The sequence below is a fragment of the Centropristis striata genome, chromosome 7 (genome assembly GCF_030273125.1).
Source record: "Centropristis striata isolate RG_2023a ecotype Rhode Island chromosome 7, C.striata_1.0, whole genome shotgun sequence".
NCBI lineage: Eukaryota > Metazoa > Chordata > Actinopteri > Perciformes > Serranidae > Centropristis > Centropristis striata.
The window spans coordinates 6,643,380-6,668,924 of NC_081523.1; the positions used below are offsets into that span (position 1 = coordinate 6,643,380).

General features: G+C 35.5%; 1 protein-coding gene across 2 annotated transcripts in view; it reads left to right on the forward strand.

Moving 5' to 3' along the window:
- Positions 1 to 25,545, forward strand: part of taok3a (TAO kinase 3a) — a 134,896-nt gene that overhangs the window by 88,180 nt on the left and 21,171 nt on the right. For both annotated transcript variants that reach the window (XM_059336672.1, XM_059336673.1), the window contains exons 12-14: positions 3,501 to 3,668; positions 9,257 to 9,454; positions 14,272 to 14,409. In XM_059336672.1, the coding sequence (XP_059192655.1) occupies positions 3,501 to 3,668; positions 9,257 to 9,454; positions 14,272 to 14,409 (504 nt within the window). The remainder of the gene's footprint in view (positions 1 to 3,500; positions 3,669 to 9,256; positions 9,455 to 14,271; positions 14,410 to 25,545) is intronic.

The window sequence follows — 25,545 nt, forward strand, 5'->3', positions numbered from 1 at the left end:
ACCGCAGATATTTCCAGTGGAACAACTGAGTTCCCCTTAACAGTTTTTTTTTTTTGCTAGACCAGCAGTCCAAAACACAAATGTAACTGAATTTACAGTCATATAAAGCAGAAAAATAGCAAATCGTCAAATTTGATATATGACTTAAAGCATGGGTCTCAAACTCGCGGCCCGCGGGCCGATTGCAGCCCTTGTGACGATATTTTGTGGCCCCCACCTTGATATGAAAGTTTAATGTGAGTTTTATATGAATGGCACTTTACTGTGTTGTGTGTGGAAGTTTTTTTTTTTCTTTTTTTGGTAATTTTGTGTCTTTTTTTAAAATAATTTTGTGTCTTTTTAAGTAATTTTTTGTCTTTTTGGTAATTTTGTGTCTTTTTTGGTAATTTTGTTTATTTTTTAAGTAATTTTGGGTTTTTTTCTGTTGTTTTGTGTCTTTTTTGGTCAATTTGTGTCTTTTTAATTATTTTGTGTCTTTTTTGGTAATTCTGTGTCTTTTTTGGTCATTTTGTTTTTTAAGTAATTTTGTCTTTTTTGGTCATTTTGTGTCTTTTTTTTTTTTAAAGTAATTTAGTGTTTTTTCAGTCATTTTGTGTCTTTTTTTCTGTCATTTTGTGTCTTTTTTTTTGTAATTTTGTGTCTTTTTTTGGTCATTTTAATACTGCCTCCAGCGGCCCCCAGGTAATTTGCATTTGAGACCCCTGGACTAAAGCAAAGTGAGAAAAGTTAATGATAGCATGCTGTATTTAAAATCACAAATTAATAATACCGAATGTAGTAAATCTGTGAGAATACTCCAGTGTCCATTCAGAGGAGGGAGTGACGATGCTGTCGCTTCTCCTTAACGCTAACCTTCTAACGAGGAAGAATCCCGGAGATAACTTCTGTCTGGTCGATGAGACGGGGGTGGCCTCCCACCCACACTCTGGTGTAGGTCCGTCAGAAAACGGGACAAATCACTCCCATCTCTATTTTCAGAGCGTGATGTCATTCCCCTGTGTCCTGACTAACCCATTACACCAGCATCTGTCACATGGAGAGGACGGTGTGCAGAGACACAGAGCTGGAAATAGACCTGAAAAAGTCGTTTTTAACACAGAATATATATATTTTAGTCCTGTACTCCGGGGTTGCATACATTTCAGCCATTTAAGCACACAATATTTTATGAATGAGAGTGACTAAGGGGAGGTGTGAATATGTGTGGTGGAGTGGGTGGAAGAGCAGGGAAAGAGAGATGCTTTATTTTTATTTTTATCTCAATATCAATACATTTAATTGCTAAAAAAAAGTTTATTTACATCTTCACCACCTCGTTCTTACCCGACCCCACACACTCTGACCTGCTGGTTATGTAACGCAAAATAAATAATTACATAAATGCACAATGCCCTTAACTCTAGTGAATTACACCTCCATCAAATTTACCATCTAAATGAGTTTCACCAATCAGTTGAGTGTAAATCTGTCTTAAAAAATATCATTAATGTTGTTTTCATAAAGAAAATCTGACCTTTTTCTGTCAATTCTGGGATTTAACTTTCTTTTGTTCCGAAATTTTAGTTTTCAGAGTGAATATAATGGGGTCCTATATAGTTTGCATCCCACATGTTCTGTTGTTAAATTCAAGCTCTTCTCTTAAATGCATTTTTTTTTATTCCTAGAGAGATTAATGTTTGTTTGCCTTGAGGGAAAAAACTAAAAAATGAAGTTGAAAATACTCTCATTAATTTTCAGCATATTACTCAAAGGTTGGATCATTTATTTGAAGCTGTCATTAACTCCGTGCCAAGGCAAACACAGTTCAGACATTATTTATTTAATATTTAATGAAAAGGGATCAAGAGCATTTATGAAAATTGATTTTTATGGACAATCTTACACGGATCCCATGTGTTCAGAGAGAGGATGGAGAGTGCAGAGTAACCTACAGGCGCCCTCTAGTGATAGTCACAGTTGTGGTGCAGAACTGAAGAAGTTTAAGGCAGAACAAAAGTCCTAAAAGTGTAAAATTAGATGCCCTTTAAACACTATTTATGATATCTATAAGAACAGATGATGTAATACCTTTAAGATCCTGCAGCTATGAGATGTTCTCAAGCCGTAGTGTTAATTTTAACTGAGAAGTAACTCGTCTTAAATCATTTAAATTTCTTCCATCATTACAGCGATGTCCACTTTATTGTTTGATGTTTTTTCGTGAAGAAATATTCATTGTTTACTTCTTAAAAAAATCTTTAACCCCAAAATGTCTATTTGTATATCTGCTACTCACCCAAGTGTTTACCTTGAGTTAATAAGAAAACTTTCACTCTCACATGTAGGGCTTCACAAGTTTGGAAAAAATATCTAATTCCAATTAATTATGATGATATGATGATGTGTGCATCATTATTCTCATTTTCATTTAAAAATATTTTAAAATTATTATTGTGCATGTTATTTTGGGGTTTTTTTTTGTGAGAATGTCTACCAAAGATTTTTTTTGTGTAGAATATCATTTATAGACTGGGACATCTCTCCCTCACCACATTTATAAATTCAATTGACATGATGACACATATCATAAAAACACATTAAAAAAATTGTCTTGTTGGTATTGCACTAGTCCATATTGCAATTTTGATCAAAACATCTCCATTGCAGCCCTACTTGCATGCCTCCACAGTGAACAAAGAATATAAAAACTAAGAAAATGTCTTAATTAATTGAAGTGAGTGGGGACCACGTTTAACAACAGAAAAACTATATCAAAGCATCTAAGTATAAACTTTCATAAAACTTGTGCAGTATAATCCAAGTAATTCCCAGACACATGCATTTTCACTTAAACTTTACTATTTAAAATACATCAGCATAAACAGCCTTGAGCATTAACGAGTAGAGCCAAACTAAAGAGTCCGTTTACAAATTGCATTCAGCTATTTTGAGGCGGAAAACAGAAATTAGCATCCATATACAGGTACATATCAAAAAATTAGAATATCATGAAAACGTTCAATATTTTTTGTCAACTATTTCAGAAAGTGAAACTTGTATAAAATATATAGATTCATTTCACATTCATGCCTGTATTTCTTGTCATTTTGATGATTATGGCTTACATTTAACGAAAACACAAAACTCTGTCTCAGTGTCTCAGAAAATTAGAATATTACATAAGATCAATAAAAAAGGGTATTTTAAAAAGCAATATCCCTGAAAAGTACTTTCATTTGTATACATCAATACTTCCAATACTACTATTACTATTATACTATTTCACTCTACGTGTAATGAATCTATATAATGTATGAGTTTCACTTTCTGAAATGATTTTTCAAGATAATACAATTTTTTGAGATGTACCTGTATTGTATGACATGAGGACTGAAGTTGAAAGTTTACTGTTATAAAAGAAGCTTTAAAAAAAATAAAAAATGTCCTTCTGTCACTCCTTTTAAATAACTTTTGACCTGACCAAACAACTAACTCACCGTCTCCCTCTTCTTCTCTGTCAGCATGATTTTGTGCGTCGGGAGCGGTCGCAGCGTATTCTCATCGACCTCATCCAGAGGACCAAGGACGCGGTGCGAGAGCTGGACAACCTGCAGTACCGCAAGATGAAGAAGATCCTCTACCAGGAGAAACACAACGGACCCATGGGAGAGAGCCAGGAGGAGGAGGAGGTGGGAGATATAGTATATAATATATAATAATAATATTAGTAATAAGGCCAGTATAATAATAGTACACTATATATATATATATATATAATTATAATAATAATAATAATAATATGATAGTATAATATATTATTAATAATAAGGCCAGTATAATAATAGTAGATGATATGATGGTAATAATGTTATTGTCACTAGAGAGTATATGATAATAGTACAGTATATATATATATATATATATATATATATATATATATATATATATATATAGTATATAATATATGATACAATATATAATAATAATAATAATAATATAATATAAATAATAAGGCCAGTATAATAGTAGATGATATGATGGTAATAATGTAATTGTGAGTAGACAGTATATAATAATAGTACAGTGTATATATATATATATATATATATATATATAGACTGTAATTTATAATAATAATAATAATAATATGATAATATAATATAATATTAATAATAAGGCCAGTATAATAATAGTAGATGATTTGATGGTAATAATGTTATTGTGACTAGACAGTATATAATATTGTACAGTATATATAGTATATAGTAATAATAATAATAATATGAATAATATGAATAATAAGGCCAGTATAGTAATAGTAGTATATCACAGTATATAGTGATTATAGTAATGGCAGCAATGGTAAATGTATATAACAGTAGTAGTAGTAGTAGTAGTAGTAGTAGTAGTAGTAGTAGTAGTAGTAGTAGTAGTAGTAGTAGTAGTAGTGATAATAACACAGTAATGTGTGATATATTTAGCCTGTGCAGGATGAGTTATAGAGTGATTGATCTGTTGAATGAGATGAGTAGAGAACAAAGGGTTAAAAACATGAAATCAGTTGAGCTCCATTTAAATTCTGTTCACAGTCCTTACACCTCTTACACCTCAACAAGAAGTCTGTCGTCATTTTCAGTTTTTTATTATTTGTTTATGGATTTTGTGTAAAACCACATTTAGTTCAGCTTTAGTGTCACAGAAAAAAAAAATCTTCACAAAACAGACACATAACAAACCCACAGTGTTAATATATTCAAAGGGAAACAATAACAAAGCCAGCAGAGAAAATAATTTATAAAATAAAGATGAATAATAACCAGGTAGTCGGGCTACAGGCGACATACAGCAAGTAATGATACGTTTTTATTATCAATCAATCTTCCAGATATTTTCTAGATTCATTGATTAATTGTTTTGTCTATAAATTATCGTAAAATATTGGCCATGCCCATCACAATTATTTTTTTCTGCAAGTGCACATAAAAATGCAGCTCAAAGTGCTTTACAATAAGGCAGAAATAGACACAGAATGAGCATGAAAACAAGGAAAATAAGACCAAAAACACAAAAAAAGTTAAAATAAGATAAAAAAAATAAAATAAAGATGAAGCTGGAATACATATAACCAGAGATATAAAATGATAATAATTATAATAATAATAATAATAATAATAATAATAATAATAATAATAATAATAATAAATAAAGTATAAAGTAAATATTTTAATCATTACCCATATTTGCAGCATGCATATATACATTTATGCATTTATAAATAATTAACTTATCTTTTTATACTTCAGCACATGTGTTGCACTGAATTGAGGGAGTTTTTCACTTTATTGCATCAACGTGCAGATAGGGCTATTCTTAACTAAAGACATTCTTAGACAAATAGCATTCAAATGATTTGACAACTAATCAATTAATTGATTTAATCGGCTGATCTGTAAAACTGAGTTTCCCCACAAAGAATCTTGTGTTTATCAGAGATGTGCTCATACGTTTTCTTGGAAACAAGTCATTCACCATAAAAAAAGGATATAAAAATGAATAATTGACTAAATATTGACTAATGCTGGGCTTACACCAATAATACCAATAAATAAATAAATAAACAATAAATAAAATTGACTTGACACCAGAAGATTTCCAACTTAAAGTCAACTAAAATGTGCTTCATAGCTTACGAAAGTCTCCGGCCCAGCGCCTTAACCTTTAAGTTTTGCCAACTTTGAGTTTAGTTTTGAGTTCCCCTAGATAGACTAGTTTTCAAAATCATATTAATAAATACTCAATATGACTATTAATAATGTTGGTCGGCTAATTTAGACTTATAAGGCTGTTTAATTTTCAGTTTAGGCTCAATATATATAATAGTTTGCGGCTCCATTCCGCAATTTTCTCTTTTTTTTTTGGCCAACAGTGACTCTTTAGTTAGTAAAGCTGCACTTTTGTGTCCTCATCACCTGAATTTCCAGTTCTAATAAGGTTCCACACAACACAGAAATACACTACTTTTTATATACACTACAGGCCAAAAGTTTGGAAGCAACTTAAATTTTCTGTTCACAATGGCTTTCTTAAAAAACAATATGGATTCTTTGGATTGCTGGATGAGTTTACTGCATGATCAGACTTTAGCTTTATTGAATTCAACCATTTTCATCCATTGACTTTTAGGTAGACATTAGTGTTAGCAGACCATCGCTGAATAAATGTTAACAACAGAAAAGAAGGGCTTAGTTTTAGTGTTGAGAAGATTTGGAAGAGTCATAACTTCAGTGCAAAAGTAAAAAAACAAATCACAGTTTGCATTATTCACTTTAGCTCTTTGGCTTTTGAGAGTTTGGATACAAAAATCCCAATAAATCTCAACTGTGTTCATATCTCTGACAAACTACCACAGAAATGGATCAAACTGAAGCAGCTGAGTAAAGAAACAAGAGTTCAGATTTATACATTAAGGAAAGAAGGATACACAAAGTCTAAGCAATAAAAACCCAAAGACCTGATAATTAGAGTAAAAATGTGTTCTAATAAGTGACTCTTGATATAATAATCATGTTTATTTTGTTGCAAAGTATACCAATGAAACTATGATCTTTTTTTTGTAAAAATGGGACTCTTTTTTGGTAATTTTGTCTTTTTTTAGTAATTTGTGTCTTTTTTTGGTAATTTGTGTCTTTTGTGTCTTTTTTGGTCATTTTCTGTCTGTTGTGTCTTTTTTAGTTATTTTTGTGTCTTTTTTGGTCATTTTCTGTCTGTTGGTTCTTTTTTAGTTATTTTTTTGTCTTTTTTTGGTCATTTTGTGTCTTTTTTGTCGTTTTGTGTCTTCTGTGGGTTTTTTTTTGGTCATTCTTTCTTCTCATTTTGTGTCTTTTTTGGTAATTTTGTGTCTTTTTTAAAGTAATTTTGTGTCTTTTTTTTGCCATTTTGTGTCGTTTTTTGGTCATTTTGTGTTCTAATAAGTGACTCTTTATATAATAATCACGTTTATTTGCTGCAAAGTATACCAATAGGACTATGATCTTTTTTTGTACAAATTTGATCTTGCTTCCAGACTTTTAGCCTGTAGTGTATAGTTTATAGTCGCTCACAGCAGTCCGACACTTTTACATCACAACAAATAGGAGTTCAATAATTTCACCTGCAGCCGTGAGGTGAGCTGTCCTCTGGTTGACCCGTCCTGAGGCAGCAGGAACAGTCATCCTGCACCACGTGGTGCAGTTCAGAGCTGCAACAAGACGCCGCTGAAGGAAAACCCTGCAGTCCCAAACCTGGTTTTGTGGTTTCAGGGGGAGACGCGGTGCATGTGGAAAGACTGATTATAACCTCACAGTGTCATCTGTTACTGCAGACTTAACTGAATTGTCTGCTGCACCTGAAAGCTGTGCAGCTTTATTCCCTTTATCTATCATGTACACACACTGCAGTGGCCTGCTAATCTAAAGACATGTCAGGCAGACAGATGTGTATTTACATAAGAATTGACGCAGGTGAAAGATATACACACATGTACACATCTGAGCCGTTCGGGTTAATGGGCAATTTAGCTTCTAATGCAATCTACAGGTCATTAGTTATTATGCCGGCATTAATAATAGGATTCAGAGAGGCCTGTGAAGGAAACAAGGGGCCGGACTCACAAAAGATAAAACTTATAGAATTCTGAAGAGAAAAAATAAGATGTTCCTAAGAATGTTCGGTAACGCTTTATATTAAGGTCCTTGTAATAACCATCAATTAACAAGTAATAAGGCCCTTGTAAGTCCTTACAAGATGCTTATTAACATTATTGTGTGTTTATAAGCTTATATAAGTGTTAATAATGGCATTACAAACACCCATGACCCACCCATTATGTATTTGCCATGCCTTTATTAATCTTATTTTGTTTGCTTATTGATATTAAAATATACTTTATTGCTCATCTATTATAAGTTAACGATAAGTTAACTATGCTTTTTTGCAACTACCGGATCTAAAGCGAGAACAATGCCTTATTACTTGTTAATTAATGGTTATTAAGGACCTTATTATAAAGCGTTACAGAATGTTCTTAAATGCTATTCACTATTTTTTTCTTAATAATTGTCGTATGTCTTAGGAACTTTAGATTTTTAACTTAAGATCACTAAATAATTAATTAAGTAGTATCAAATACAACAACTGCCTCCCCTGTGATTTACTACACTGCAAAAAAACAGAAAAACAAAACAAAAAATGAGACAAAAAATAAGAAATAAATTACTAGAATTAAGTAAATACATGCTCGAAACATGTAAAATAATCTGCCAGTGCAGGAAGTACATTTTTCTTATATTAAAGAAAGCAAATAAATGTTATACAAATTTGTTCAAGTAAATACAAATTAAGACTGACTTTTCACTGTAGCTGTTTTCAGACCGCTGAGGGCTTCTGTTAAAGTTGTGAAGAAATATGACAAGAAATCTAAGAACTTTTTTTTCAAGAATCTCATTTGTTCTTAGGAAAAAAAAAACTAAAGAAAAGATAAGAACTTCTTCATGAACACCAAATCTTATTAGATTTTGTCTTAACCTCTTGTGACCCTGCGTCCTCATATGTGGACATTTCATTTTAGGTTTTCTGGACCTTATATTTCATTCTGCTTAACTATAACTATGCACTCTAGAATAAGAACAATACATCAATCAGTGTAAAAATCAGATGGCAGCATCTTGGTAAAGTCAATTAACAGCTTTTACCCAGACAAAAGTGGATCAGGTACCAAAGCTGATCAGATTTTATGGCTAAAACTTGTGTATTTGTGCTTAATAATGTTTGTAGTTTGATGTTCTGTGCTAGTTTGACTATTTTTAGCATTAGCAACAAGTTCCGACTCTGCTAATCAGGAAGTATTCATTTGAAAACGAATAGACTTTTACTATCATTCTTCAAATGAGAGGGTGTAAATGTAAGGAAATAAAAAGTTTTATTCACTGGTGAATTAATTGCGTTATACAGTAAAATGAACCCATTATTTTTTTTCAAAAACTAATTCCTGTTCAAAGACAATGCTTAGTTTTTGTATTTATCAGGTCCTACAAATCCAAAATATCTAGGAGAAACTAACAATACATACCAAACAAAAGCTTGGGTCTCAGGAGGTTAAGAGCAAAGTTAAGAAAGAAGTGGCACTTAAGAAGTGTTTTATCTTAAGAATGCTTTGTGGAGTCTGTGTTTGTATATCTGTGTATAATTTCTTGAGTGTGAAAGCATGTGTTGATGACCATATGTGTGTGTTGCGTTGCAGGACAGCGAGGCAGCCAGCTGTAAGATGAACAGCCTGGGCAGCAACCACTCCATCCCCAGCACCTCGGTCAGCACGGGCAGCCAGAGCAGCAGCGTCAACAGCATCCAGGAGGTCCCCGACGACAGCTGCTCCGACATGACCATGATGCACCCGCCGGACTACAGCAGCACCCTGGAGTCCTCCCCACACACCAAGAAGGTACAGGCCAAACAGAAAGACACAGAATAACTAAAAAAGACACAGCAACAGACACAAAATGACCAAAAAAGTCACAAAGAGACAAGAAAAAGCACAAAATGACAAAATAAAGACACAAAATGACAAAAAAAAGACACAAAATGACCAAAAAAGACACAAAGAGACAAGAAAAAGCACAAAATGACAAAATAAAGACACAAAATGACAAAAAAAAGACACAAAATGACCAAAAAAAAGACACAAAATAACTAAAAAAGACACAACAACAGAGACAAAATGACCAAAAAAGACACAGGAAAGACACAAAATTACAAAAAAAAGACCAAAAATGACCTAAAAAAGACACAAAATGACTTAAAATGACACGAAAAGACATGAAAAGGATTCAAAAATGGACTAAATAGCCCAACAAGACTTCATGGAGTTGGGAGGTGGAAAGTGGTGAGTATTTAGGACTGGATGAGAGTTTAAAAATCACACAGTAACCAAACGAGAGCTGGTGTTAGTAGTTCTCAGAGGGACCCAGCAGACATGAGAACAAGTACCTGTTCACTGACACCATCTGTCAAATCTCAAAACATGTTCTTCATGTACTTTAAACTTGCCATAGCAAAGAGTTTGATCATTGAAATTGAGCTTTTAGTTCATGCAGAGGATGTTTAACCCATTGAGGCCTGAAAAATCGCTGGGCGATTTTAAAATAAGTCTCTAATTTTCTGGAAATTCTGGAAAATTCTGGAAAAAAAGTGTCAACTCTTCTACTAAATAATAGATTTTTCAGCCTCTGTAGCAGATAGAAATGAAATTCAAAAAGGTATTTGAGAGCTTATACAAATACTACAAAACGACGTATACGCTTTCCAGGCTTCAATGGGTTAAGGCCTGTCCAAACTGCCCTGCAGTCAGAAATAAACATTAAAACACTACAGGACACTGCACAATATACAGTCATGGAAAAAAAATTACTAGATCACCCTTGTTTTTTCCTTGCTTTCTTGTTCATTTTAATGCCTGGTACAACTAAAGGTACATTTGTTTGGACAAATATGACGATAACAACAAAAATAGATCATAAGATTTTAATTTAAGAGCTGATATCTAGACATTTTCCATGGTTTTCTTGATAATAACCAAAATCATTATCAAGAAAACCATGGAAAATATCTAGATATCAGCTCAGCTCTTATTAGCTATTTTTGTTATCATTATATTTGTCCAAACAAATGTACCTTTAGTTGTAACAGGCATCCTCGGTGGAGCAAAAGCCTGATTTAAAGAAAATTAAAACTTTTACCTTCCCAATATATGTCCTCTAATTTGATGTGGACAGTTTTTGCAGCAGTGAACAGCTTTCCCTAAATCCCATGAACCTCAGTGACACTGCAAGTCTGATCAACGCAAACAATAGTGCTCCTTCAATCACTTCTTCTATGACGTAATTACTGTGCACTCTAAAATGGAAAAGGACACATGGCTCCGTGCAAACATCCTCTGGGTTTCTCGTACTATTTCCAAGCGTATGCATAATCCCCCCCCCCCCCTCCCCTTTTAAAACCATGGAAACAGTCCTCACTGTTTGGCAGATCGTTTCAAGTTCATCACAAACACCGTTCACACTCCGCAGAACAAAGGCTGAGTACACATGTCGACAAGCAGCACACACTCCGCACCATTTCCCCACTTACAGCTCCGTTACACACACACACACACACACACACACACACATTCTTGTACTTCTATCTTTGTGAGGGCCCTCATTGGAACAGTGAATTTCCTTGCAAGGTTATAATAGTTTTGGATTTTTCATTAGTTTCAGTTTTAATTTTGATGTGATTTTTTGTTTTCAAATTCAGTTAGTTTTAATGAGTTTTTAGAGTGAGTTTGCTAGTTTTAGTTTAGTATTTATTTATTTTTCAACAATATATTTATTGAGTTTTGTTTTACAAAGGTAGCATAATTTAAGAACAAGAGTCCTTGAGGATCCATTCAAAAAAAGAGTACATGAGTATAGAGCAAATGAAAAGAGTATAAATATGCAGAGGGTAAAATTAGTATTTTTTTAAAAAAATGCTTAAGTTTAAATTTTGTTTTTATTAGTTTTAGATTATTTTAATGGGGTAATTTGTGTAATTTTGAGTGGGAGATTAAAAGATGTCACAGTAAATTTTGCCTTTATCTCCTTTGCCTCATCCATCTTCATTATGTATGAAAAAAAAGTTGACAAAGACGAAAACGAAGGACATTTTCACTATAATTTTAGTTAGTTTTGTAACCACACAATACAGTTCCAGTTAATTATCATTATCATGTAACCTTTAACCCTTAAAACAAAGTCTGAAATCTCAAAAAAGCCTTTAAAGAAGTGAGGACCGGCCGAAATGTCCTCACTTTGCAAAAATGTCCTCACTCTGTTGGTTAAAAACGTATTCCAGTCCTCACTATATAGGAAGAACAAGAACACACACACACACACACACACACACACACACACGCACGCATTCTTGTACTTCTATCTTTGTGAGGGCCCTCACTGTAATAGTGAATTCCCTAGCAAGGTTATAATAGTTTTGGATTTTTCATTATTTTATATCCATCTTCATTATGTATTAAAAAAAAGTTGACAAAGACGAAAACGAAGGACATTTTCACTATAATTTTAGTTAGTTTTGTAACCACACAATACAGTTCCAGTTAATTATCATTATCATGTAACCTTTAACCCTTAAAACAAAGTCTGAAATCTCAAAAAAGCCTTTAAAGAAGTGAGGACCGGCCGAAATGTCCTCACTTTGCAAAAATGTCCTCACTCTGTTGGTTAAAAACGTATTCCAGTCCTCACTATGTAGGAAGAACAAGAACACACACACACACACACACACACACACACACACGCACACACACACACACACACGCACGCATTCTTGTACTTCTATCTTTGTGAGGGCCCTCACTGTAATAGTGAATTCCCTAGCAAGGTTATAATAGTTTTGGATTTTTCATTATTTTATATCCATCTTCATTATGTATTAAAAAAAAGTTGACAAAGATGAAAACGAAGGACATTTTCACTATAATTTTAGTTAGTTTTGTAACCACACAATACAGTTTCAGTTAATTATCATTATCATGTAACATTTAATGCTTAAAACAAAGTCTGAAATCTAAAAAAAAAAGCCTTTAAAGAAGTGAGGACCGAAATGTCCTCACTTTGCAAAAACGTGTTCCGGTCCTCACTATGTAGGAAGAACAAGAACACACACACACACACTGAGTACACACGGGTCAACACGAAGCGTGACTCTCTCATATGACTTAAACATCAGCAGAGGGCTGTCACTGCTCTTCCATTCTCTTTCCCGTCTGCTCTTTGTATTTTGACAGAGCATGAATAAGGATGTCTCTTTATGAGCAGACAGCCAGTGTGTTGTTTCAAGTTCAGGGGCTGAGCTGAGAACAAATGAAAATGACACATATTGTTTTCAGATGCTGATGAAGTTCCCTCCTCACATGAATCAACTCTTTTTTGGTCCCCTGGTTCCTAAAAAAAAAAAATCTGTTGACATGTCATCATGTTTGCAAGGTTACAGTTGACACAGTTTTAGCAAATGCTCAAGATTCCTTTTGAAGTTTGGATGTGAATCAATGGGGAATTTTGTTATTTTAAAAAGCCACAGAATAATGGTGAATAGTTTAAACACTGGCACAGTTTTTAGTGAGTAAAAAGCTGAGAAGTATCCTGTAGTATTGTAATTTTTACACCCTGTTCCCTTCAGTGCTATTTGTTCCTGTGTTATATTATATATGTTATATAACACTCTATGGTACGCATTATGATGCCAGTTAGGAAAAACATGTTCGGAATGTTTTTTTTTTCTAAAAATAGACTAAATAAACATAATCTGAAGAAATTTTATAATTCTTTTTATTTTATTTTTTTAAAACGTTTTTGTGTTTTTTTGTCCGTAGGCAACATTGTACCATTACGGTGCACAAGTGAAAAAGAAAGTTTTTAAAATTAATTTCAACATAATTTATTTAATAAAACATTTTTTTTTTAATTCAGTAGCTTCAACAGGGTACAATATATAACATTTTAAATTTAAAAACATTATAAAAGGAACTTTTTTAACCGCTTTCTTAGACTAAATAAACATAATCTGAAGACATTTTTCTTTTTCTTTTAATTATTATTATTATTTTTTAAGTTTTTGGGGTTTGTTGCTTGTTGGCAACATTGTACCATAACGGTGCACAAGTGAAAAAGAAAGATTTTAAAATTAAATTTAATGTAATTTATTTAATGAACATGTGTAAAAGATTCAGTAGCTTCATCAGGGTACAAAACATAACATTTTAAATTTAAAAACATTATAAAAGGAACTTTTTTAACCGGTTTCTTGTCTGAATGTTGCCTGTAGGAAACATTGAACCATTGAACCAACGACCCATTGAAATGAATGTCTTGAACAGTCTAAGTGTATGAAACTATCATAAATGAAGGATTACTCACCTATTAGTAGGAATATATATTTTTTCCAGATGGAATAGAGCCAGGAAATTATGTCTTGAGTGATTTTTTTGTGGCGCAAAAAGTCTGCAAAATAATGTTTCAATATGGCCTCCTGGAGGTCATGTGACAAATTAAAGCATTGCTATTGGTTCCCTATATTCTTCCATCTTTTTTGAAGTATTAAATTCACTCAAATTGTTGAAATCTGACAGGCCAAAAATGTTGCAACACCGTACCATAGAGGGTAAAAAGAACTTGTGCTCAGTTTGCATTTCTTCATGTTGTCTGTTTGTGTTTTTTAACACAGGACCACCAGTACAACTGGGACGATGGGATCCACAGAGACCACCGGCAAGGCCTGAGGCCGTCTTCTTCTGACAAGAGCAGCCAGGCCCAGAACTACAAGAACCAGGGACGCTTCGCCACAATAAAATCAGCCTCACTGGTAAGTTTTTACAAAGCTCCTTCTGATTTTTGTGTTCTGATCGCACTGGTTTTCCAGGGGTTTTATCAACCGGTGCAAACAATATTGCCTCTTGCACCGACTTACAATCAATCAGAGCAACGAAACGTGACTCAGTCGGAGCAGGAAAGTGTGTGACGTCACACTGAGTGACATTCAGGTTGGTGCTTGGTCTGTTTTTACGGCAAGGCAAAAATGGCGGCCAGGTCAGAAACTTTCAGGAACAAATTATAGCTAAACCGCTAAAATGTGTTTCTGAAATTTTTTTAGGCAAGAAATAATCAACGCAGTTCCAGAATCTTTATTCATTTTTGATGAATATGATCTATTCATATCTGCGATGCATTTATACATATGAAGGCCTTAATCCTTGTAATTTTTTTTTTTACGTCGAACATGCAACTTTTGTCCATCATGGTCAAAACGGAGCCAGTCTGACTGTTTATGAAACATAAAGTTTAAATTATCAAGTTAAGTTTTACTTTTTTTTAAGAGCTGTGGCAAATATAGTTAATTTGAATGAAAGTTTATCTTATTTGAAGTTCTAACACTTGTTTTTTAATAAATAGATAAAAATGATGAGCTCCCTTGTACCACAGATGCTATAAATTTGAATAAAACATCCAAATTTCAATGAAGAAGAGCATGCTAACGAACGTTCCATGTTAAATAAGTTAAAAAAATGTAAAAAACTATTTCGGAAATCATAAACATTCGAAAATGCAAAGTGTGTGACGTCACACTGAATGCAGGTTGGTGTGGCGATTGTTCTGTTTTTTACTGCAAGACAAAATTTGCGGCCAGGTCAGAAACTTTCAGGAACAAATTACAGCTAAACCATTACACTAAAAATGTGTTTCTGAAAACCTTTGAGGCAAGAAAAAGGCAACACAGCACCAGAATCTTTATTCGTATTTGATCAGACCCTAGTTTCACACTTTGATCTGAGTTTCATGAGTTGCGCTGGACGTCAGTCATCCTTTCATACCCGCTGAGGGCCAGACCGTCTGGAAATACAAATGTCCCTCTGCAGTTCTCTCTCCAGCTTCCAGGCTAACAAACGGCCGCTTTGACTCAAGGATGAACTGATATGATTTTGTTAGTGAAAGATCAAGTACAGTGTGACCTCACAAAACACATTTTTGGCCATAACTCAAGAATTAATACGTTGTTTATTTCGGTCAATACATGTCATTAAAAGAGCAAAACATTGATCAAAGTAAACAATAAGTAAACAGAGAAAGAAAATTGATAATAGACATTTGGAGTGAAAAGGCTGAAGTATAGCTTATTACGCCTACCCTGTTACAACTCAAGTTAAAAATTAAAAATGTACAATCTGTTATTTATTAATAAAAGAAATAAGCAGTCACAAAAGAGAGAAAAGAAAGTCCGAAGTGACTTTGAATCCAAAAGGAAATCTTCACTGCAACATCAAAATGATCTGCAAAACCCATTTTCTGGCCATATTAACACCATATCTGTGACCACATTTCACATTAGGTTGGTCTCACAGAAATCTGTGAAATAGCCACGGATTCGCTTAACTCAAAATCCGTGGAATAGCCACGGAATCACTCAAATTTCCGTGAAACTGACACGGATTTGGCTACAATGCAAGTTAATGACAGTCATATCCCGTGGCCATCCCATTGATATTTTTTCCTATTGGTTTGTTCCAAGTCACGTGACTTTCAAGGTTCCGGCGGTCAGAACAAAAAACATGGCGGACAGTTCTCTCATTTTTAGTGAAAAAAATAATATTTTGACTTAGTTTCTGCATAAAAATGGATTTTGATCACATTTCTAGCGAGAAATATATGTTTTATTTTCTAAATATTCACTCAGTGAATGTACATAATCACTTTGTGGTGAAGATCTCGCCAGAAAAATATGACTGTCATTAACTTGCATTGTAGCGGAATCCGTGTCAGTTTCACGGAAATTTGAGTGATTCCGTGGCTATTCCACGGATTTTGAGTTAAGCAAAATCCGTGGCTATTTCACAGATTTCTGTGAGACCATGTTGTATAATGTGTAGCTTCTTTGCAGCGACATCCATCTCTAAAACATTGTTAGGACATAGAAGGAGGTGGACGGCTAAAAAAGTTTGGGAACCGCTGGTTTAGTATATTTACACTATAGCAGCATACGGGGGCACAGACGGGCCATTGCTTTGTTTCTTTCTGTTTAAAGCTGTCAGACAGTGTGGCGGTTGGAGTCTAGGTGTGATGTAATGTCTCCACACTGGGAGAATGTTGATGGAACAAACTGGTGCTTTAAAACGCCAATAAAAGAAGGACAGTCTCGCCTTTGTGGAGCCACCTTTACCTATTTATTCTGTCCATCTTTCACTCTTTGTCTCTGCTCTCCAGTTTCGGCCTCTGTCTCTACAAACGTACCTCCGTCCCTCTGTCGCTCCTTTTGTTTTCTTCCTCTTGTACTACGCTTCACATTACCACTCCCCTCCCTCCGCCCTCTCCTTTATTTCTTCCTCTCCTGCACTTGATAATACATCATTCTCAGATCTAACTCTGTATTCTGAGTTGAAGGGGGTGGATTCTCTCTTTTCTCTCTCTCTCTCTTTCTTTTTTCTTCCATGTCTCTCTTCCTCTCTCTCTCTCCCTCCCTCCCTGTCTGTTGTCATGGAAACCAGCTCTAGTAACTAGTAAGTAGTTGTGGTGTTGTGTATAAGAGTGCGTGTAAATGTGTGTGTGTGTGTGTGTGTGTGTGTGTGTGTGTGTGTGTGTGTGTGTGTGTGTGTGTGTGTGTGTGTGTGTGTGTGTGTGTGTGTGTGTGTGTGTGTGTGTGTGTGTGTGTGTGTGTGTGTGTGTGTGTGTTTACCCATCCATGACCCAGTGGATTTAATTGTGACTCCCTTCTGCTGTCAGGTCTTAAACCAGACACGAGAGAACATGAACAGAAGAAGAAGACGCGTGTCTGTGTCCTCGTATCGTCCTTGTTTAGACCGTGGACCCCTGATAGTCCGGCCCCGTGTGGGGCGTTTACTGACCACAGGTCTCCTTTATCTGGATCCAAACACTCCTGGGTGATACGGCCAAAGGCTTCCATCCCGACACAAAATGACCAAAAAAAGACACAAAATGACAAATAAAAGACACAAAATGACAGAAAAAGACTAAATTACTTTAAAAAGAAACAAAATGTTACCCTAACCCTAACCCATTACCAAAAAAGACACAAAATTACCCACAAACAGAAACAAAATGACCATTAAAGACACAAAGTGGCCAAAAAAGACACAAAATGACAAAAAAAAAAAGACACAAAATGACTGAAAAACACTAAATTACTTTAAATAGAAACAAAATGGGCAAAAAAAGACACAAAATTATTCAAAAAGACACAAAATTACCAAAAAAACTAAATTACTTTAAATAGAAACAAAATGGGCAAAAAAAGACACAAAATTATTCAAAAAGACACAAAATTACCAAAAAAATACATAAAATTACCAAAAAGAGTAATTAAAGGGACCTTCCACACACAACACGGTAAAGTGCCATTCATATAAAACTCATTAAACTTTCATATCAAAGTGGGGGCCACAAGATATCAACACTAGGGCCGCAATTGGCCCGCGGGCCGCGAGTTTGAGACCCATGACGTATGCAGAAAAAAAGACGGATAATCGTATCATGTTCTCTACTCATTTAACCAAAGAGTTCTAACTCAAACATTCCTGTTTCCAAACTATTTTTTAAGTTGCTGTGGATTAAAGGTTTAAGCCTCACACAGCTCTCTGTAGCTGAGGCTGCCTGTCTCAGAGAGAGTAAACCTCCGTATCTGAGCCGTGTGATAGCACCAGGCTCTGCCCGCCGGCGCTGAAACAGGGATGACATCATCCTTTTTCTGCCGAGCGCAGACGTCCTCAGATTGGCCTCGACTCGCCGAGACTGGAATCAGCAGGTAGACAAAGGGAGAGGGAGAGAGGAGAACGGGGGGTCCAGATGGTGAAGGGTGATGGATCGCCAGGGAAGAGAGAAAAGAGAGAGAGAGAGAGGGAGAACAGGGGAAAAAGAGAGAGATCATTAACAAAAAACACAGTCAGTAATAAGTTGCAATCCTCCAAAACAAGTATGCAAATTCCTGACGGAGATGTTTGTGTTCAAAGAAATTTGCTCATGTTTCTAAAAGACAAAAGGAAGCAAATGATAGTGATGGAGGGAGATATGGAGAGATTAAAGAGTGAGTGAGACGGTAAAGACATGGTGGAGGACACTGACAAGATAAGAGGGGGATGAGAAGGACAGATAAACAAACAGAGGTGAGACAAACGAGCAGCGCAGATTAAAATCAGGACTGTCAAAGAAGGACAAGGAGAGAGAGAGAGGGAGAGAGAGAGTCAAAGGGAAAAAACATGGAGAGAGAGAGAAGAAAGTGAAGAGAAGGACAGATGATGTGGAGAGAGAATAATGTGAAGGGAAGAAGAGATGAAATGGCAGAGAGAGAGAGAGAGAGGGATGTAAAGTGAGAAGGAGAACGAATGTGAGAAATAAGTAGTGAGTGAGAGGGAGGCCAGGGGTTATTACAGGTCATATGAAGTCACTGACTGAAGGCTGTATGAGAGACCATGTAAGACAGGAAGACAGGGGTCTCAAACTCAAATTACCCGGGGGCCGCTGGAGGCAGTATCAAAATGACCAAAAAAAGACACAAAATTACAAAAAAGTCAAGAAATTACAAAAAAAGACACAAAATGACCAAAAAAAAGACACAAAATTATTTTTAAAAAGACACAAAATGACCCATAAAAGACACAAAATGACCAAAAAAAGACACAGAATTACCAAAAAAGACACAAAATTACCAAAAAAGACACAAAATTACAAAAAAAGACACAAAATGACCCATAAAATAAACAATTACAAAAAAAGACACAAAATGACCAAAAAAAGACACAAAATGACCCAAAAAAGACACAAAATTACAAAAAAGACACAAAATGACTGAAAGAACACTAAATTACTTAAAAAAGACACAAAATGACCCATAAAAGACACAAAATTACCAAAAACAAGACACAAAATTACTAACAAAAGACACAAAATTATTTTAAAAAGACACAAAATTACCAAAATTAGTCATTAAAGGGACCTTCCACACACAACATGGTAAAGTACCATTCATATAAAACTCATTAAACTTTCATATCAAGGTGAGGGCCACAACATATCGTCACGAAGGCCGCAATTGGCCCTCGGGCCGCGAGTTTGAAACCCATTAGGTAAGATATTTCACCTCAGCTGCCTCTTGACTCTCTCTGGGTTCAGGTTGTGACCTGACAGCCTGTAAAGCTATCAGCACGTCAACACACAGACATTCATCAAAACCAAACATGCACCTTCATCATCACCAGGCAACAGTTATAACTCAAAGCAATATGATCAATTTCAGGGATGGGCAACTGGAGGCTCGGGGGCCGCATGCGGCCCGCACCCTCACTTGAAGTGGCCCTCAGTACAACTACATGCATTTGAGCATGAAATCTTAAAAGTGCAGCTTAAAAATGCACAAAATTACTTCTTGCAATTACTGTTGGTCTGTTGTTCCACAGTAAGTGGTTATTTTTTATTTGCTTCAAGCCTTTTGTATTCCTATTTATACTGTTCTGCATGCATTTGAGCATGAAATATGTGAAGTTACTGCACTGTAAACATATTTAAAATTGCAGTTTCATCATATCTGGTTAAGTGCACGGTCCTATATGTGGCCCTGTGGTAGTGTTGATGAAAAATCGTGGCCCCTCCAGCATTTAAGTTGCCCATCCCTGATCTATTTATATCTGCTGTCCATATACAGGTGCATCTCAATAAATTAGAAAATGATGGAAAAGTCCATTTCCAGTAGTTCAAGTCAAATAGTCCCAACCGAGTATTGAGTGAATAGATGACATACTTTTCAGAGGCCAACATTTCCATATTAAACATACTTTTTAAAATTGGTCTTTTGTAATATTCACATTTTTTTGAGAAACTGGACTTTAGATCTTCATTAATTGTAAGCCATAATCATTATAATAAGAATAAATTAAATACATTTAGACATGAAATGTTTCATTCTGTGTGTAATGGATCTATATAATGTGTTATTTCCACTCTTTGAATTAAGTTTTTGACATAAATACACTTTTCTATGATATTCTAATTTATTGAGATGCACCTGTATACATATAAAAGACTCAATCCTCGTATTTTCTTCACGTCAAACATGCAACTTTTGTTCTCCCGGGTCCAAACTGACCCAGTCTGACTGTTTTATGAAGCATAAAGTATAAATGATCAAATTAAGTTTTACACTTCTTTTTGAGATCTATGGCCAATATACTTAATTTCTATTAAAGTATGCCTCATTTGAAGATCTAACTAAGCAGAAATTATGAGTTCCCTTGTACCACATAAGATGCTAGGACACAGATGCTATAAATGTGAGTAAAACATCCAAATTCCAATGAAAGTAGTGAACTTTTTTTGCGAAGTGCATGCTAAGGAACCATCCATGTTATTTTGAAGCAAAAAAGATGAAAGAAACCCCTATTTCTGATATAAAAAGCATTCGAGACTTGTTTCATATGTAAAAGTCAGAAGATGTGGTTAAACCATATGCACCCTTTTTTACATTAGCATCCCTTTTGAGGCCCAAACAGACATCCGAGAACACAGAGTGCTCTACATTTGTGCATATACAGGAAAACAGGACAATAAAGATTGGTCTGTAGAGGCTTTTTGCTTCCCCTCTTTCACTAAATGACTTGACCACATGTTACTATACATCTGTAGCAACATTCAATCTACAGCCATGTCTTCTTCTATCTCAAACCTGACAAACTGTGCACTTTTCTTAATGTTATAAGGAAGAATATGACCGTTTTGCACGTCTTTTGGAAGAAAAAAATACTCCTCTTCTGCTCTTTAGTGAAGTATCGTCTGTATAGATAAAAGAACTGCTCCCTTTTATCATTCCAATTTTTTAAATGCCAGGACATTTCTTCTGTTTCTTCTGTTTGGTGTCTGGTGTAATTTCACCTAGAGACTCCATTTAAACTTTAAACAGTAGACACAAGTCTTGTGTATCAGTGTAGTAATCCACATTTCGATAGGTCATATCGTTTTTTATCAATCCCTGTTCAATGACCATGATCATTTTTGGAGAAATTCTGAGATTATAATGGGTGTGTATTGCACGGAATGTTCGTGTTACAGTGTGTGACATCATCGCCAGAGTGTAGAGGGAGAGAAAAAACTGTCAAAAAAATAAATTCTAAAACTGCGCTCCAGGCCGCAAATTCCCCTCTACAGAAATAATTTATACATAGAAACGTAGGAAAATTTGTCTTCTCCCTCACAATCCTCTGGTAAAACTGTCAGAGTTATAGTTTGGGCGTAGGACGCACAGATGCGCCACCAACATGCACCAACAGCCTCATTGATTCCCATATTAAAAACGCAGGAAGATTTCTGTTGAAAAGCATATTTAACAGTTTTTCAGATCACTCTTTCCATTCTTCGCAAATTGAATGCCTTCTTTGTGACAGTTAATTCTGTCTAGAAAACAGCCTTGACTTGCTCTGCTAAAGGGTTCTCACTCAAATCAAAGTCTAGTCAAAATGAAGAAAGAAACTGGCTCTACTCAACCCCTTTATATTGCATTTATTACCAAAGCTCTTTAGTAGGATCTATTATTCCCTAAGTGGACTATTGATATTGATTTAATACAAACAAGAAGACTGTTTGTGAGCACTCGTCCTGTTTATAAGATATTACACCGATCAATCATCATAGTGAAGCAGCTTAGCTAAATAAAGGGGACACGTCGGACAAAGGCACCAATTTTTTTCCTCATGCTCTCTATCACTATAGGTTTCAAATTTTAGTAGGAGCCACTTCATCAAGATTGTGGATCGGAGATGGCAGCCATATAAAGTCTATGAGAAATGCTATATCTTCCAAGCCACTCAGAAGGTCAATCTTGGTGTCAAAATCTACATTTTCTGGGTCAAGGAATCATTTAAAACCATTGAGAATATCACTAGATGATTATTTGATCAAATAGATATGTTCATTTTCACTCAGACTGGTAGGTCTTCAAGTGCTGCAGCAGGGAATCCTGAGAAGAAAATATTTGGAATCTGTGTTCACAGGAGAGTGAGGATTAGCTGCAATGTACACTGCTCAAAATTTCTTCAAGTTAACACTTTCATCTGATGTCAGATCTAGTATATACATTTTTCTCAACAGAAATGTAGATTTTGACACCAAGATTGACCTTCTAAGCTGTTTGGAAGATATATTGTTTCTCATAGACTTTATACGGCTTCCAACATACAAAGTGATTATGTACATTCACTGAGTGAAGATTTAGAAAGTAAAACATATATTTCTCGCTAGAAATGTGATCAAAATCCATTTTTATGCAGAAACTAAGTCAAAATATAGATTTTTTCACTAAAAATGAGAGAACTGTCCGCCATGTTTTTTGATCTGACCGCCGGGACCTTGAAAGTCACGTGACTTGGAACAAACCAATAGGAAAAAATATCCATGGAATAGCCACGGGATATAACTTGCATTGTAGCGAAATCCATGTCAGTTTCACGGAAATTTGAGTGATTCCGTGGCTATTCCACGGATTTTGAGTTAAGCAAATCCGTGGCTATTTCATGGATTCCTGTGAGACCAGGTTCATCAAAAACCGCCAGCACAGCATTTCTACTGCTCAGCAACCCAGTGTTGTCCTTTCAGAACAACATTAGCGAAGTAAATAGCAAAGTTCAGCTGTTTAATTCCCACTGATCTCACTGAAACATTCACCTTTAGCCTGCATGCCCCCCCCCCCCCCTCCTGTCCCTGAATATGATCTCCTTTCCCTCTGAGCCTTGTGTGAAAGAGGCCGTCACATGACGTGACTTGGCCCTTTGTGGCGGCGTGCAGGGTGGCAGCGAGGCAAGTGACTAGGATTGGGAGCTGCTGTTACAGTGGGGTATTGATTCAGCACAGATTAAAGCGGGGGGGGGGGCTCAACCTCCACCTGTTTCCACGCCAACACCCCCCCCCACACACACACACACACACCCCATTTCCACCTCTAGATGCTGTTATTTTATTTGCCTTATTCCCATTCTTTCGTCTAACTCTCTCCCAGTCACTCTCCATCTGCTGTTTCTCCTTTGCACCTCCTCCCCTCCTCCCCTCAGTTCTCTGCTTGCTCTTCCCCCCCTCCCCTCCCCCCTCCTCTCCAACTTCTCTCACTCTTTCTCAATGAGGTATTCATGTGACCCACCTGCTGTCCGCCGCTTAGCGTTAGCCCCACTAAAGAGCAGCTCTGTGCTCTTGTTGGCCCGTGTGGTCGGCCTGCCTCATTCACAGTTCACACGCCTGCCTTGGCCGCTGCGTGCCCAGGGCACGAACCAAGGAGAAGCAGGGGGGGGGTGACTTCCAGTAAGGGTGGGTCTCAGGGTTGGCGGCGAAGCTCGGGCAGGGTTCTGCCGGGCAGAGGATGCTGCACAAGGTTCCTGGATGCTGGTGCACTTGGCTAAAGTCGCCATCATGTTTGGCCTGAGGAGTTCAGGTGGAAGCTATGAGAAGATGCGGAGCGAGTACTACCTTGACGTGGAGAACCCTTTCTGTCCTCAGGTCGGTTTGTCCGGTGGTTGTTGTTTTTTTTTAGGTTTTTGCTTAAAAAGATTGGTGACATTGCTGTTAAGACTCACGCAATTAACAGGGTTTGTACGGGTGCTTGAAATCCTTGAAAATGTTGTATTTTCAAGGTTTAAAAAGTGCTTGGATTTTGGATAAAGTGCTTGTAAATGCTTGAAATTCTTGCTGCATTTCTATTGCAATCTGACTATATCCATCTATAGACTATAGATAATCACATGTTCAATGTAAAAACAATGAGTAGCCTATCTGAAATGAAGACCGTTCCTCCTAAAAGTGTAATACTATCGCTGTTGGTATGGTTCAGTGAAATCTCCCCCTTTTAGTATGTAAGTACTCATCTACAACATGCAATTTACAACAGGTGTAAGATACTGGAAAAGCTTGAAAATGGACCTTGAAAGTCCTTAAAAAATGCTTGAATTTGACCACTGCTAAAGTGTACGAACGAAATATAATCTCAGACAAGGACCTTAGTTCAGACTAAGGTCCTTGTCTGAGATTATATTTAATTATGTAGATGTTGGAATTTGTTTTTATGACTTTTTTCCCTCTTAAACACATGTAGGTGCTTTGTGGTTGCCCGATCTATGCAGTGACTGTGTATGTGTGATGGCTAGATGAAAGAGCTTTTGTTTGCCTCCAGTGGTAACTTCATCTAAAGGGATTTCACAGATTATTTAGTTAATGTCGTAATTTCCCATCTCTTGTTGATACTTCTTTCTTTCCTCTGTATGGTGTTAAAATAGCAGTTAAACAAAGTCTAACTGCAGTAACTAGCAAAAGGTAAAACTGAGAAAAACTGCTTTAAAGTTTTTTAACGTGTTTTTACTGGCCAGCCAAATTGGTTATATGTAGATAAGTGATATGACACTTATTTCTACATGTATTGATGATGTCATTTCTATGCTCAAAAATCATGATGATTTATTTGACCTTTGACCCCAAAAACGTAGCTACTGCACTCTGGTTTTGCTGTAAAAGGTTCTAATAGTAATGCACAAACAGAGTGCAGTAACTACAATGTTGTCGTCTTCTTTCTGCTTTTATATTGTGTTTTCAGTGAATAAACATTTTCAAATTGATTTTGTTATAAATGTATTTAAAAGTGTTTAACAACTCTATTCAAAGATGTCCGTATTTTAGACTTAATATTATAAAGACATTTTATATTTCAGTCTTAATATAATTTTAGCTCACTTTTTTACTTCATCACTATCTCGATAATAATTTATCTTTCAAATAAACATATAAGTTCTATTATTTTTATGTTTAAATTAGAATATATATCCAAAGCAGACGGTGGTAAGTGCAATTACTGCTTGGTTTTGAGTTGGATTTTGTGGTTTTTATATCATTATTTCTCTGAAATAAAGCAAAATTGAAATCTAAAACTTTGTCACAAGATAAAACAGACATCAAGGAGTTGATTTTTAGCTAT